The sequence below is a fragment of the Erigeron canadensis genome, chromosome 1 (genome assembly GCF_010389155.1).
Source record: "Erigeron canadensis isolate Cc75 chromosome 1, C_canadensis_v1, whole genome shotgun sequence".
NCBI lineage: Eukaryota > Viridiplantae > Streptophyta > Magnoliopsida > Asterales > Asteraceae > Erigeron > Erigeron canadensis.
This window is the reverse complement of record NC_057761.1, coordinates 27,420,534-27,436,360: the sequence shown is the minus strand read 5'-3', so window position 1 is coordinate 27,436,360 and position 15,827 is coordinate 27,420,534. Positions and strand designations below refer to the sequence as shown.

Below are 15,827 nucleotides of genomic sequence, written 5' to 3'. Positions count from 1 at the left end.
TGTATATTATATTATATTACTAGGTCTTTTACCCCGCGTGATACGCAGTTGTTTAAAAATATAGTTCAATTAAGTGTTGCCTAAAATTATACATATACGCTAACAATTATTAACAAATTGTTTTTCTGCTTTAATAGTATATATAAACTCAGTCTATTTATTATTTATGTTGTTAATTATTAATTGAAACCAAAAATTTTATTTACAAAAACGAAAGATTTTTTACTAACACCTTTGATTATCAACCATCATGAGATTTGCCATTAAAAATGGTCACCCAAAATCTAAGAAAAAAAGTATTGTAGTTGAATAACAATAACAATAAAGCAAAGAAAAGATATATCTTACTGTAATTAAGTTGTGTCATAACTAATAAATTAAAAAAAAATAAAAAGGACATGCAATAGAACACATGAAATATAACAAATCGGTTAACTTGCATATTGAAAATGGTGAAGAACAAAATTAAAGAGAAAACCTAAGAATTTTATATAATTGTGTCGATGGGCATTAGGAAACATATTTGTATAGAAATAACCAATATATTTACCACAAGTAATGTGTGTATTTATGGAAAAATATTTTTTTAGAAATAAACAATATATTTACCACAAGTAATGTGTGTATTTTTAGAAAAAAAATCAAAAAATATATTTAATATTTTTTATAAATATAAATAAATGAAAATATAAATAAGTATATTGTAAAAAAATATGGGAATGCCACCTAGAATAAATCCTATGTAGGAATATTTAAGACTAGCTTCTTAATATATACTATAAGACAGTTGAACTAATGACTAATTAACCAATCATATCGTTCAATTTTATCAAATTGACTTTTGATGATATCATCATTTAGATAAACGACAAATTAAAAATCATAATAATCATTATCCAAATATATAATTATATTAATATTAATATTTATATTAATTTGTAGAAAAAGTCTCATTAATTTACACTTTTTTGTTTTTCATCAATTTGAGAGAATTTTTTAAAATTTAGAATCATTTAATTAAATAAAAAAATTTTAACATATGAAATATTTTCTACAAAAAATTATTTGAAAACCTAATGACTTATTAATAAATATTAGAAGAGTCCTAATTGTTATTAAAGAATATAAAAACAATCCTAATTGTTATCATATTATCATAGAACAAGTGACTGAAAATAAACATATGCGTGTTATGAACGCGCATCATGATTAAATACATATACTTGAATGTCAAGTTCGGGATCACAAATATGTTTATATTTTAATTCTTAATTATTTTTCCTAATATATAATATCACATTATGAGTAAATCTGTTTCAAATTATATTATAATAGAGAAATTATTATATATAACATGTGCCTTGTGAAATGCCTACGACAAACAATTCCATCAATATGTCTAGCCTAATAATGACAATGAGAAACCTATGATTATTGTACTACAACTTACAAAATAAAACACTTAAAACCGTGTTTTTTTATAAATTATAAGCTTTTATGACTTAAGTGTATGAAGATCTAATATTGTTAATATCGTAAATCCCGTGTCCAGTGTTGGACACGGGTCTAAAATTTAGTTATAATAAGAAGGATGTCTTAGAATACTTGGATAATTATTGTTTTATTAATTAGATAGATATTATATTATATTATATAATAGTATATATATTTAGATTTAGATGAATGAAGATTCGGCTACATCTTATATTATTTTTCTGCCAACATAATTACATATTTATTAGTATGAATATTTGTAAAATTTATTCATAACTATAATTTTTATGTTTGCATCCGTTGAAATTTAACAGTTTTTTGTATTATCTTAAATTATTGAAATTTAAGAGTTTTTTGTATTATCTTAAATTATAAATAATAATGTACCTATATATTGTTATTATATTTTTATTTATATTCTCAGTCATCGACGCATATAATGAGGTTTAATCTAGTTTTTTATATTTATGTTTCTCACTTCTTTCATTCTTTATTTTTTTTATCATTCTTTATTTGATATTTTTTATTTTTTAATTAAACCACCTCACGTATATTTATAGAGATTCGTTTGTAATAAAATCTATCGTTCTAGCGTTGCTAAGTTTATTTCAAAACCTGATTAATAAAAATATGTTCGAAACTAATTAAAAGCAATATATTATTTATTTCATATATTCAAGAGAATACAGAGACATGATCAAAACACACCAAACATAAAAAAACCAAACTAAAAAAGTAAAAATGAACATTTAATTAACCAAAAACCACCAGCATTTCTTCCTAACATTATATATCACGGTGCCCAATACCCGCACCGGTCTGGTGGTGACCCATTCCGGTTGCATGCTCTGCCCGTCCTTTCATCTCCCTAGCCTTGTAACCCAACTTATCTCTAGCCTGGTCCAACGAGTCCGCGCCTGGCGGGTTTCCGCCAGTCGCGTACTTATAGATCCAGGACAAAACAGTCACGGCCGCGACACCAAACCCTCCTGACGTCATAAACCCTGTCGCCAGAAGGAATACAGTGATCGCAGCCGGGACTAGTACGGGACTAAATATCACAAGTAGTGGAGTAGCCACAGTTAGTGCGATAACTGTCCCGGCTAAAGTGAGCCCGGACAGTACTAACAAAGAGCCGCCAGCTATAGATGCTGTGGCGGCTTTTACGGCCTGATGGGCCTTATTTGAACCTTGGTGTTGGTTTTGGTAATGAGTTCCTGTGCCACCGAACTGAGAGCGCATTCCACCACCGGTTTGATGTTGTGGGTTGGAGCCTTGATGCGTGTCGGTCATTTTTATTTTTTATTTCTTGATGGTCGGTTAAATTTGTGAGATTATTTTGAGTGATAATCATAAGAGTGAGGTTTATAAAAGGAAGGTGGAAGTATTACGTGGTGAAAGAAGAGTGTCACGTGTTATTAGAGTTGCTTGATTTGCATGTAGTGAGATTGACACGTGGGTGTTTCGTGGCGAATGTTGGTTTGATTTTGGTGGATAATTCAAATTTGCTAAGGAGTATTACTTAAGGGTAAGTTTAGTGACGGTTTAAAATTTTTATAGAATTTAAACCAGATCAATTTTACAGGTTTAGTTTATTACTATATAAGTTAAAATAATAATAATAAAAAAAGTAGTTTTACTTTTCTTGTTGACCTACTAATATTTAATAAAAATACCAAAAATTAATAAAAGTGTTACTGCAATGCAAATTATATAATAATACTTAGTCCAAAATCCAAACATTAAGTCTAATACATAAAATATTAAGGCGTTAAAACTTTAAATGTCTAAAACAATCACCTAATTCCATAGTACTGTTAAGTCACCACTGAATAAGTCAACATATCATTCATAAATAATAATAAACACACAAATGCTCCTAGATACACTCATACACAAGATACAAATTTAATAATTTATTACTCCTATACTTTTAAGTTCGACTATGAGAAATTAATTAAAAAGAACTCGCAACAATTTCTTATATATAACATTTGGATTTCGTCAAAGTGCTTCCAAATAATGAAACTAATCGTCAATAATTTTGTTTGGTTGCATTGTGCTCGACATTACTTGGCTCTACATTTGTGTATATATTTTTTATTATACAAGTATTCTTGTTGATATAAAGTAACTATAATAATATACGAGTAGTTAAATGCGAGTTTGATAGTTAACTATAATATACTTGTATCATAGTCCGCATTTTAGTGAATCATAGTCAAATTTCCTAATGTGTAAATTGTATCAAGCTTAAATCTAAATATGAATATATTATGTAACAAGTTTTTCTTATTGGTAAAAATGTTTTCAAAAAAAATAATATGAACAATTGAACATGGAAAGCTTAATGGACTGGTTTAGGTTTTTATTTGGATAAAAATAAAAACAACCCCAACTTTGGAATTATATTGGGCTACTTGTTTTGGCCCGTTTATATATGCTACATGCTTTAACGTGTACTGGGTTCACCATAACTCAAAAATATAAATATATATATATATATATATATATTTTATGTTACAATTAATCTTCAATATATAATAAAAATAAAAGCTAATTGACTAGTTTCATTTTCTGTTCAAGTTGGATGAAGTAAAATACAACCCCAACTCAAGACTTAGAACTATATTGGGCTCTTCATTCTGGCCCATTTAATTATGCTACATGTTTCTGTAAGGATAAAGATTCTTTAAAGTTTAAATAACTTTATAGGTAAAGTTAAGAGGATCTTGACCCTTAGATTAAAATCAAAAGTTAAGATCTAAAGATAACCTTTTAATCATAACCATTGCCTTAATCCAATGGTTAAAATATCATAACTTTACCTATAAAGTTCATTTAAACTTTAGAGGATCTCAATCCTTTTGTAAGACGTTTATAATATGTATAATACATGTTATAAGACTGTCATGTACCTAAAGAAATAACCGTTCACATTTTAATAATTTAATCCATAAAACCTGAGGACTCATAATCACATACGATATACTTGTGATTGCTTTAGAAGTTTATATGCTCTAACTCTGGGCTCGAAATTAGCCCGTTCCTGATTATTTTGGGGTAATACAAATTGTTATATCCACATTATATATATACTACAAACTTATATAAATGTACAAGTACTTTATGCGTGAAATGTACTAGCATTTAAAGCACATGCTAATTTTAACCAAGTTTTGTTTTCACCCCTTAAATTTTAACCAAGTTTCGTTTTAACCCTTAAATTTTTTATTTTTTAACTTTTATCCCACATCAAAGTTTTCGCTTTTATTTTCGTGACACTAAACGTTTAGGTTCTCATGTTTTCATCAAACAATTTTCACACAGTTACGGGTTTACTTTTAAACATTTGTTCTTTGATTATTTTCATTTAATTACTTTATGCGTGGAATGTACAAGCTTTAACGTTATGCGTAGAATGTACAAGTTCTTATAGCACATAATAATTTTTACCATTTTTCATTTTAACCTCCTAAACTTTTTATCTTTTAACTTTTGCCCCATATTAAAGTTTTTGTTTTTATTTTCTTGACACTAAATTTTTGGGTTCTCAAGTTTTCATCAACTAGCTTTCACCATTTGGTTTTGAATATTTTTATTCGTCTTTTAATATACAAAACGTTTTTAAATGTATCCCACATCAAAGTTTTCGTTTATATTTTCTTGGCACTGATTTTTTGGGTTCTCATTTTTCATCAAATAACTTTCACATGGTTACGATTTTCCTTTTTAAACATTTGGTTTGTGTAACATCCTAAACTTTTTAGGCCAATGAAAATTAACTTTTATATAGTTTTACCATTAAAATAATTTTCTAGTATTTTGATTCCAGATTTGGGATTAATTTAGTTGGAACCTTAATGGATGACGGATACATGACCCATCTAAAATCAATAAGGGGCGTGGCACATGGAGGATGTGCCAGCCATCTTCATTCTTTGTGAAGCATTCTCCATTTCCACCTAACAAATTCTTATCCTTCCTTCATTTAATTTCTTCTTTTAATCTTCTCCTATATCATTGTGTAATACTTCACATTTAATAAAATAATCCCCAAGAAATAATCATCATCATCATCATCATCATCATCATCATCATCATCATCATCATTTTCTACTTGATTCTTGAGATTAAATCTGAAAATTTTAAAGGGAATTAAGAAGAAAGGTTAATTGGCTTGCTTGAATTAGAAATCACCATCCTTAAATGTTAATTGAGGTATTGTTCTTAACCCTTGCTATATTTTATTAGTGTTCATATTATATGAAATTTGGGGATTTTATTAAGAAGATATTATATTGATTAAACTAAAATTAGGGTTCTTGATATTAATGGAAATTATGGGTTTTTAATAAAATGAACTGTTTTGTGTTAAATTCCAAATTAGGGTTCTTGAAAGTTAATAAATTGGGGATTTTTAGGTGGCATGATGATATGACATTGTTTCCCTAATTTCTACTTAAAAACTTGGTATATAGTTATTGTATTGCATGAATGTTTTGATTAGAGTTGTTGGTGACCATCATGATTATAAAAAAAAAAAAGAAGGGATTTTGATCATGTTTAGTAGTAAAGTGGCATGGTCACACTATGATGGATAAAAATGAGATTTTTAGTAAAATGATAGATGGTTTGAGAATAAGGATTATGAAAAGATGAAAATAATGATTTCTGAGTAAAATGTGTTTGGTCATATTGATGAGATTTTGAAAGAAGCCAACTTTAGAATATGATGAGAATGTGAATTATGTAAAAGTTGGGTTGGACATTGAGATGCTAATAAAGATAGTAATGTATGGCTTGTTAGCCTTGTGTATGAGGTAATTGAGCTTGATGACCTTATATGTGTAAATTGTGAATTATTGCTAGGTGAAAAGCAATATGATTGTTAGATGGTCATCATGGATTTTGTTGTCCCGAAGGAGGTGAGTAAATTTGCATACTCTTATATGTGCGTTGGGTCGATTACCATATGATGGTGGATTCCATGTATGTTAATTGATTTGGTGTTAGGGCCTAATTTTAAGGTTGGGGCCTAAGAATCCCATAGTTGTATTGAGACAGGGCCTAAGAATCCCATGATTGTATTGAGATGAAGCCTAAGAACTCCTTGATTATTGTTTAGCGTATATGGATCCAAGTATGTTTTGTTAGCGCAAAGGTGAGTATGCAAGTGATGGTATGACGATATCATTGGCTACATGTGATAGTCCTTTGTGTTTTTGCCATTCTTCGTGTGTATAAGCGTATGCAATGGTATTCACTAAGCTTTGGCTTATTCTTTTAGTTGTTACCCATTTTATAGGTTACCCCGAAAGTGAAGTAAAGATAAGTGCTTGAAGATTGAAGTTGCTTTGGATATATTAGCTATTTGCGTAAAATGGTATTGTTGATAGAACCCATAGTGACCTTTGAACTTTTGGCTCTTGATATGGTTTGGGTTATTTTGGTATGAACATGATTATGTCAAGTGGTTGAGTCTTGAAGTCAATGTTTTAAAGTCAAATCGCGCCTTTGTGTCACTTTGGGTAAAGGTTGACAATTGACCCGTTTGGTCATGTGATTGTAAATTAAGATGATTAATTATATAGAAGTGGTTCTTATGTTATAATATATGTTTTTAGTCAATTTGATGTTTGGTTTAAAGTTTTGGGTAAGAAAATGGTCTAAAGCATTTTAGTGTCAAAATGTGTCTTTTAGCCCACTTTGACGGTTAATATTTTGAAATGGGTCAAGCTTTGATGTAAGCTAGTATTTTTGTTTGAAAGTAGACATCTTTAGCTTCAAATCGGTATAAGATATGTCTATCTTTAAAAAAGGGAAGGTCGTTAAAAAGGGTGGTCAAAAAGCTGAGTTTAAGCGCATGAAAAGCGGAATTTCTGCACTGGTAAAACATCATCCGCAGATTTTGCACATCATCCGCAGTTTTATAAACATCATCCGCAGATTACTGCCTTCGGAAGACTATCTTTAAATTGTTGTCGAGGCTTCGTTAGAACTTTCCGTGATCTCAAACTTCTACCGTAGCATCATATTAACATATTAAGGAGATTGTAATTGCTACTTTTCAAAAATTACAACTTTGGTTTTTGTGTGAAAGTTTGGCTAAATTTTTCTAAGTAAAAGAAAAAAAAATTAAAAAAAATAAATAAAAATTGGTCGAGTCGAGTTAGGACGTTACAGTTTGACTATTTCCATCCATTTTTTTTTATATATAACGTTTATAACTTTGTCCCACATCAAAGTTTTCATTTTTATTTTCTTGACACTAAATGTTTGGATTCTCATTTATAATATACTAAAAAGCTATATGAATATATAAGTACGTTATGCGTGAAATGTACAAGTTTTCTATCTTTTAACTTTTGTCCGACATTAAAGTTTTCGATTTTATTTTCTTGAGACTAAATTTTTGGATTTTCATGTTTCATCAAATAACTTTCATCTGGTTATGATTTTACCCTTAAACATTTTGTTTTGACTATTTTTATTCGTTTTTTTTATATACATAGCGTTTTTACATTTGTCCCACATCAAAGTTTTCGTTTTTATTTTCTTGCCACTGAATTTTTGGGTTCTCATGTTTTCATTAAATAACTTTCATATGGTTATGATTTTACTTTTTTCGTGTAGAAAGCGTATCTCGCGTCAACGCTCGGGTCCTGTAACTAGTTGAGTTTCTACTTGACTTTAATAGATATGAGACGGAGCCTTGTTTTGCCATCAAATCAAATAAAATGTACGTAAATATTGTTAAGAACTTGTGTTCCCTTATTAGGCTTTATTAATAAACGTATGTACTAGTAAAACATGAGCATATCATAAATGGTTAACTAGTGATGATATATTGATATGTCATTTGATGTCGATAGCTATCATAATCGGGATTTTCAAAAAAAAAAGAAAATTCTATATTATAAATGAATAAAAGAATCCAAAACACATGGTCCCATATAAATTGAAAGAGAAACAAGAAATAAATTACTTCAAGTTACAACTTGACAGCAAAAAAGACAAAAGAATATTAGTTATTATCAATCAACTTGGCATAAATTAATTATCAAAACAAGGACATAATATAAATCAACTTTCACAATTTGTATATATATTTTTGGTACATTCATAAGGATAATGTTAGTCATATCATTTGGAATATCGCCAACTATTGATAAAGTGTTGTTTATTGTTGAGATTAATCATTATTAAACGAAAAGAAATAATAAACCAAAACTCAGAACTCAATAATTACAATCAGATTGCAAAATGAATATTCTTTTCAATACTCTTGAATAATTTTACAACTTTTTCTCAATGTAATCCATCTATTTTATCTTAATCTTAATATATATTATAAGACAGGTGAACTAATAACTTATTAATCAATTAAATCGTTCGATTTCATCAAATTGACAATCACTTATGTCATCATATAGATAAACTATAAATTAAAAATCCTAATAATCATTATCCAAATATATTATTATATTAGTTATTATATTAATTTGTAGAAAAACATCATTAATTTATACTTTTAGCCCAGAATACTTGATTTATAATTATTTTTAACCATCAACTTGAGAAAACTATTTAAAATTTACAATCATTTAATTAATTAAAAATGATCAACACAATTTCTCAATCAAAAAGGGACATAATTATGTCCTTTTTTTTTAATATATTATAAGCTTTGTATATTAATGTTTAAAGTTATAATTGTCACTCAAATCAAGAGTTCTAATTGTTATCAAAGAATATAAAAACAATCATAATAGTCATCTAATTATCATAGAACAGGTGATTGGAAATAAACCTATTCGTGTTATGGGTACGCGTCATGATCAAATACATATGCTTGAATGTTAAATAAAAGATCACAAGTATGTTTATATTTTTATTTTTAATTATCTAATAATATCACATTATGAGTAAAACTAGCTTCAAAAAATTTTATGATAGAGAAATTATTATAGCATGTGCCTTGTGGAATGACTACAAAAAACAATTCCATCAATATGTCTCAGCTAATAATGACAGTGACGAACCTGCGTTATAGTACTACAACTTGCAAAGTATATAGGGAAGTCTTTGCCAATAAGGTGGAGCATGAAGGTTTTCTCTAGCATTTAGCTAGTTTCCTCCAGAACAGTAGTGAGACTTCCACCGCCAGTCATGCCCTCAGATTGACTGTGCTGGTGACGTGGTCGATCTCTACCTGACAATGAAGAGGCATGCTGCTGAGTCCAATCACCACTGCTGTTCAAAAAAAATCTTGCAAAGTATAACACTTTTTTCTTTGAACGGCTGCAAAGTATAACACTTGAAGCCGTATATTTTCAAAATTATAAGCTTTCGTATTGATTAAGTTGTGGTAAAGGTCATATTGATGATTGCTCGAATCATATCATTACTGTGTAAGTTTTTATATCGTCTATAATCAAAAGTTGTCATCAACAATCAATTTACTAAGAATATATATAGAGATTTATTAAGCAGAAACTTACCTATCAAGAATTAGTACTTGATCTTCGTACGCAATGCAACTTCTTTATTTTTTAATTATTAATATATGTTTATGTTTTGATAATGAGTATGATTCCGATATGTATGATAGGCCTTCCCCGAAATATTGGTTTATTACGCATTTTCTTCAACTTTTTGTCTTATTTGAATCGTTTTATGTTATTTTAATTTTATTCGGTATCTATTTAATATACTTGAATTCTGATTTTTTTTAGCTTTGATTAATATATTTTGAGACTACCCGTCCATTGGATGGGCCCGAGCACTAGTAATATAACTAGAAGAGAAGGTTGGGAGTACACTTGACACTCCTAAAATTTCTTTTTAGGTCTAATACTCTCTCCTAATTACTATAGATTTTATATTAATATTTGTAGAAAAAGTCTCATTAATTTTCACTTTTTTATTTTCCATCAACAATTTACACTTTTTAACCCTGAATACTTAGATCAAATTTATTTTTAGCCATCAACTTGGGACTATTTTAATCATTTAATTAATTAAGAAAATTTCAACATACGAAAGTTATTTCAAAATATGAAATACAATATATGTATTCAATGTAACTTTAACTTTTCTTGACTTTTTATCTTATAAATAAATATAGATTTACTCATATACATTGTCGACAACATGGCTAAAGATAAATATTAGCTTATAAGTAAACATTATAAAATATTATAAATTGATCATACATATACATGTCGTACATTGGTATAACAATTTTGATAATGTCGTCTAATTTAATAATATATTAGATTTTACTTCTATAAATTATAAATATTAATAAATCTAATATTTAATATAAACACAATTTGAACTTTAGATACCTATCTCAAACACAATCATAGATGACGGTATACAACATCCTTATCCTAAACACAATAGGTTTCAGAGAACATGGGATGATCACTAAACATAACACGATTTACAACAGAGAGTTACTTTTATACTAAATCCAAATCAGTATAAACTCCATTCAAGATTAATTTTATCTCTCAATCAAAAATGTATAAAATTTTCTTCCTTTTTATATATTAGTTTTTATACTTATATTTTAATTCTTAATTATCTTTCATAATAATATCACATTGTAAATATATACTATAACTAAAATAGGAGGTTGGGGGTACACTTGACACCTCTTAAAACTCCTTTTAAGCTTAAAGTTCTTTCCTAATTACTCTAGAGCTCTCTTTTTTCTATATTTTTTATTAATTAATTAGATAATTATACTTAAAACTCTATAATAAATCTTTTTCTATCAAAACAAATCTTTTTAGATTTTAAAGATATATAATATTCCTTAAGCTCTCCCAATAAATTATTATATATACAAGCTAAACTTTTATTAATTGTCCTCAATCATATTATTCTTTTCCTTCCTATCTTTAATAAACAAATCATATTAAGTAAATTTTCAACAAAAGAAACATACGGTTTTTTTATATCACTTTAATTTTATTTTTGGTATTTTGTTCGTGTTTATTTATCATTTAATATTTGTTATGTTATTGTTATTTTTTGTTTCTTTTAGTTTAGTTTGTTGTCAATTATAGTTTGATTATGAATTTCTTTTTCTACGACAAAAGGGTTTATTATTTTAAATTTGTTTTGTTATTTTTTTTACCTGTTTTGTTATTTATTATTTTTACACTTACCTTTGATATATATATTTTAAAACTATCCTTGACGGGCTTAAAGACTAGTAGATACAATATGAAGGTGCACTTGACATTATTGTATTTTCCAAACAGAGGAAATCTCTCAAAGTGTGTTTGGTTAGTTTTCTTATTTTCATTCAAACTCCTCACCGATAACTAGGATATACAAATAACTTGAATTATAATAGCGTATTATATATAAACTATATTATAAAGCAAATTTATTTTTATTTTCAACATTGAACTTCAAATTTCAATATTGATATAAATTTCAACAATGTACACATTCTAATGCATGATTTATCATATATCATAGCCACATTACATCAATAACTTCCAATACTCACTGGCGCTACCACCACCAATCTCCGTTGCCAACGCACCGCCGCTACCGTTGCTTGCCACCACTACCCATCACCGCCACCACCGCCGCCGTCACCTTCATCACTGCCGCGCATGTTGGTACATTTCTCTTGTAAAATCAAACACTATCATAGATGTATGAATATTGAAAATTGTTATATTGGATGATTACTTTATACTCCATACGGTAACATTTTATGAATTACCATGTGTTATATACTCTATAATTGTGAATGAATCGATGAACTATTCGTCTACGGTACACTCACATTTTTATTATTTGGATTTTGCTAACATCAAATTTTCAAGCATGGGTTAGTCATTGTTTTTTGCACATTATTTTTTCTTAAGGGTTTTCAACTAATATATTGTAATTTTTTCGTGTCAATGTCCGGTTATGTATCATTCATTACTCCGTATTTATTATTATCAGTTGGTTGGTTTAAATAATGTTTATATATATATATATATATATATATCTTCTATGCTATTTGTGATCGACGTAATTATATATTGATTTATTTCCTAAACACTATCCATTTGATTAATAGCTCAATGTCAACAAAAAAAAAATGTCATTTGAATGAAGGTTTGAATTCATAAAGAGCTTAGTTTCAGTTTTGATAAGGAAAGATTTATCTCTATTAATTGTTGTATCTTTGGACGAATTTATTGGGATTTATTCCTTCTACTAGGTATTGGTGGGAAGACTCTTTAATTATGGACCCAGTTAAAACAGCATAGTCCAAACCTCCATTATGATATTCGATCCGCACCTAATTTAAAATTTTCTAACACAAAAATGAATTTCTTAATTGAAACAATATTTTGGAAGTGCACAATGTGAATGCATGGTAGTTTAGTATGAATTAGAAAAACCTTAAATTTTATTTCCTCCATTATATATACATTTGCTGGATGTGTTAGTTGTATATTCATTGGTTGGTGTTTATATTTCTATATCTATATACGACCCCCTTTCTCCAACCTAGCTCCCCACAAGCACAAGTAGTCATTAACTCGATCTAACTCATCCCCTATAATTTCTCAGCAGCTAGCAATAATTAATGGCATCACCGGCAGATGATGAATCTTCAGCATTAGATCTCATCCGGCAACACCTTCTCATCGACGATTCGTCCTTCCTTCAAACATATCCCGTTCACGAACCACAACCAAATAAAACCGACAAAACGACATCATCGCTTCCCTTATTCCATGCACCACCAATAACTACAAAACACAACCACCACCTCGTATTATCTACGAACCAAGAGAAACGTACAACGGATGATCTTCAAAGCAGAAAACATTATAGAGGAGTAAGGCAACGACCATGGGGAAAATTCGCTTCAGAAATCCGTGATCCAAATAAGAAAGGAGCTAGGGTTTGGCTCGGGACATATGACACCGCTATCGAAGCAGCTAAAGCGTATGATAAAGCTGCGTTTAAGCTACGTGGAAATAAAGCTATACTTAATTTTCCTTTAGAAGTAGCAACTACTTTTTCCGACGAAACGGTTTTGGTTAAAAGTACTACTTCTAGCAGCAGCAGTCGGAAAAGACCAGCTGCTGCTGCTAGATTAGAATTGATCAATGATGAAATTGTTAAAAAAGAATTTCGAAAGCAAGTTAAAGTTGAACAACACACGGTTCATGGCAATAATAATGATAATGATAATAATAACGATAAGGGTTGTGTTAAGGTTGTAATTGAAGTTTCAACGTTACCAGGTTACGCTGCGCCTACCTTGGATTTTACTTCTGGTTGTATGGTTACTTAATCAAGAACACTACTACATATATAGCCTTTTCTTTTCAAAGGGCAAATGTTATTGTAATATTGTTACTAGTTAGTTTAATCCTAGTAATTAAATGTCCATGTCTAGAATTTTGAATTTGCGATTTTTAGAAAAGCAACGTTTTTTTTCCTCACTCTTAGCACTAGCTAGAACTAGCCAGCTAGAGCTTTAGCATCTTCTCTCTTATTTGTTTTCTAATCTAGATCATAAAATGGTATATTCATTTCTATAGTTCGATTTCTTATAAGTAATTTAGCTAGGATTAAGATACACAACTCTACTGGTAAAATTCAAAATTTTAACCTTAGATTAAAATCAAATGTCAAAATAAAAAAGTCATAATCTTTAAATCGTGATCTTTAATATTAATCTAAAAGTCAAAAACTTTTTAATTTAATTACTAGTAAAGTTGATTTCAATTTTAGATGATCACTATCTATTGTGATAGATCAAATTTTAATTAGTACAATTTTTTTTTAGAGATTTTTCAAGGAAGAGGCGATTCTTGGCGTTTAACATGGTACTATGATGATACTATGATACATCCCATAGTATATATATATATATATATATATATAGGTAAAAGGGAATATAAGGCTGTCTGACACCTAAGCTTAGATGTGGAACTCCTCACATACTAATATTTTACTATTTATTGTTTAATGAATAAATGCATGAGCCCCCATGATTTTTATGGATTAAAAAAACAATATGTGAGTGTTCCACACCTAAGCTTAGATACCCGACAACCTTATATTACCATCCCCATATATATATATATATATATATAAATGGATACCGTGGACCTACCTGTTTCCCCCCCCCCCCCCCCACTCGCCTCACACGGTAAATGCTCCACAAAGGCCCAGGAAACTTAAAGTCTGTTAATCTCACGCCCGAGAGTATCGAACTTGAGACCTCACGGATAAACGTCCAGGTGTCCAACTACTGTGATATGTGAAGGACAGTATCATCACATATTCACATGAGATTATGGCACTGGAGTGTAACCAACTATGACTCAATGGTTATGTAACGTAGTGACCTTTCAAACTAACTATCTGATATAAGTATCTTCCATTTTTGTTATTTTAATGTATCCTACCGGGTAATATCCTATTTGTAACCGGTAATGTCACATTGGACGTAAAAAAGATCAGGGATTAAGGCACCAAAGTGTAACCAACTATGAGTGAATGGTTATGTAATGTAGTGACCTACGAAAGTGTTAAATTGATGTAAGAATCTCTCTGTTTCGTTAACTCGATGTATGCTATATACATTTATTGATTTCAGAACACGCTTCAATAATAATAATATAACTTCCATTTCTAAACTTTGAAACTAGATATAGATAGATGTATATATACATTTATACATGCATTGTACGTATCTATGGTCCTCCTGATTCCTCTTCAATAACAAATCCCAAATCGTTTTTATAGTCAATTTCATTTCATTTCTTCTGAATTCAAGGATAAACAAATTTTCATATCACATCACAAAATTAAACACCATTTTCATTCCATATATTACCCATAGATATACGAAAACTATATCTATATCTATCTACCCACCATCCAATCAAAATCCCCTTCAAAGCCCTTGTTTGTTTCTTCTTTCCAAGATCTCCAAAACAAGATCATGTAATGATAATAACAATCATGTTTTCATTTTTCACTTTTTGATGGTGACAAACCTTAATCCCCAAATTTATGATCACCCCATCGTCGTTAACCACAAATGTCATCCTATCCCCACCACCTTTAAGATCCAGCAACGTTGGTTTACAATGAGGTAAAGGGGGGGGGGGGATTTTGACAGAGGACAACGACTGTGGTTGTCTAGATGGCGGCTGACATTTGTTTATTTTATTTGTGGCAATCATTGGTGACACGTGTCCAGATGTGGAGACAGTGGAGAGATGGTCGCACCTCTTGAATGGAAGAAAAAAATTGAGATCGAGACTACAACCTCATCG

The 15,827-nt window shown here is 29.3% G+C and overlaps 2 protein-coding genes across 2 annotated transcripts; one reads left to right on the top strand and one right to left on the bottom strand.

Annotated features, from left to right (window-relative positions):
* Positions 1 to 2,150: 2,150 nt before the first annotated feature.
* Positions 2,151 to 2,787, bottom strand: LOC122585781 (oleosin L-like). Its single transcript, XM_043757904.1, has one exon. The coding sequence runs from the start codon at positions 2,785 to 2,787 to the stop codon at positions 2,281 to 2,283; it is 507 nt and encodes a 168-aa protein (XP_043613839.1). The 3' UTR covers positions 2,151 to 2,280.
* A 10,191-nt stretch (positions 2,788 to 12,978) lies between these two features.
* Positions 12,979 to 14,077, top strand: LOC122585143 (ethylene-responsive transcription factor ERF095-like). The gene has a single exon (XM_043757248.1). It carries the CDS (start codon positions 13,112 to 13,114, stop codon positions 13,826 to 13,828), a length of 717 nt encoding a protein of 238 aa, XP_043613183.1. The 5' UTR covers positions 12,979 to 13,111; the 3' UTR covers positions 13,829 to 14,077.
* Positions 14,078 to 15,827: the final 1,750 nt, after the last annotated feature.

Bases quoted from the DNA above. Each gene is read 5' to 3' on its own strand.
- LOC122585781 (XM_043757904.1), bottom strand. From the start codon at position 2,787: ATGACCGACACGCATCAAGGCTCCAACCCACAACATCAAACCGGTGGT.
- LOC122585143 (XM_043757248.1), top strand. From the start codon at position 13,112: ATGGCATCACCGGCAGATGATGAATCTTCAGCATTAGATCTCATCCGG.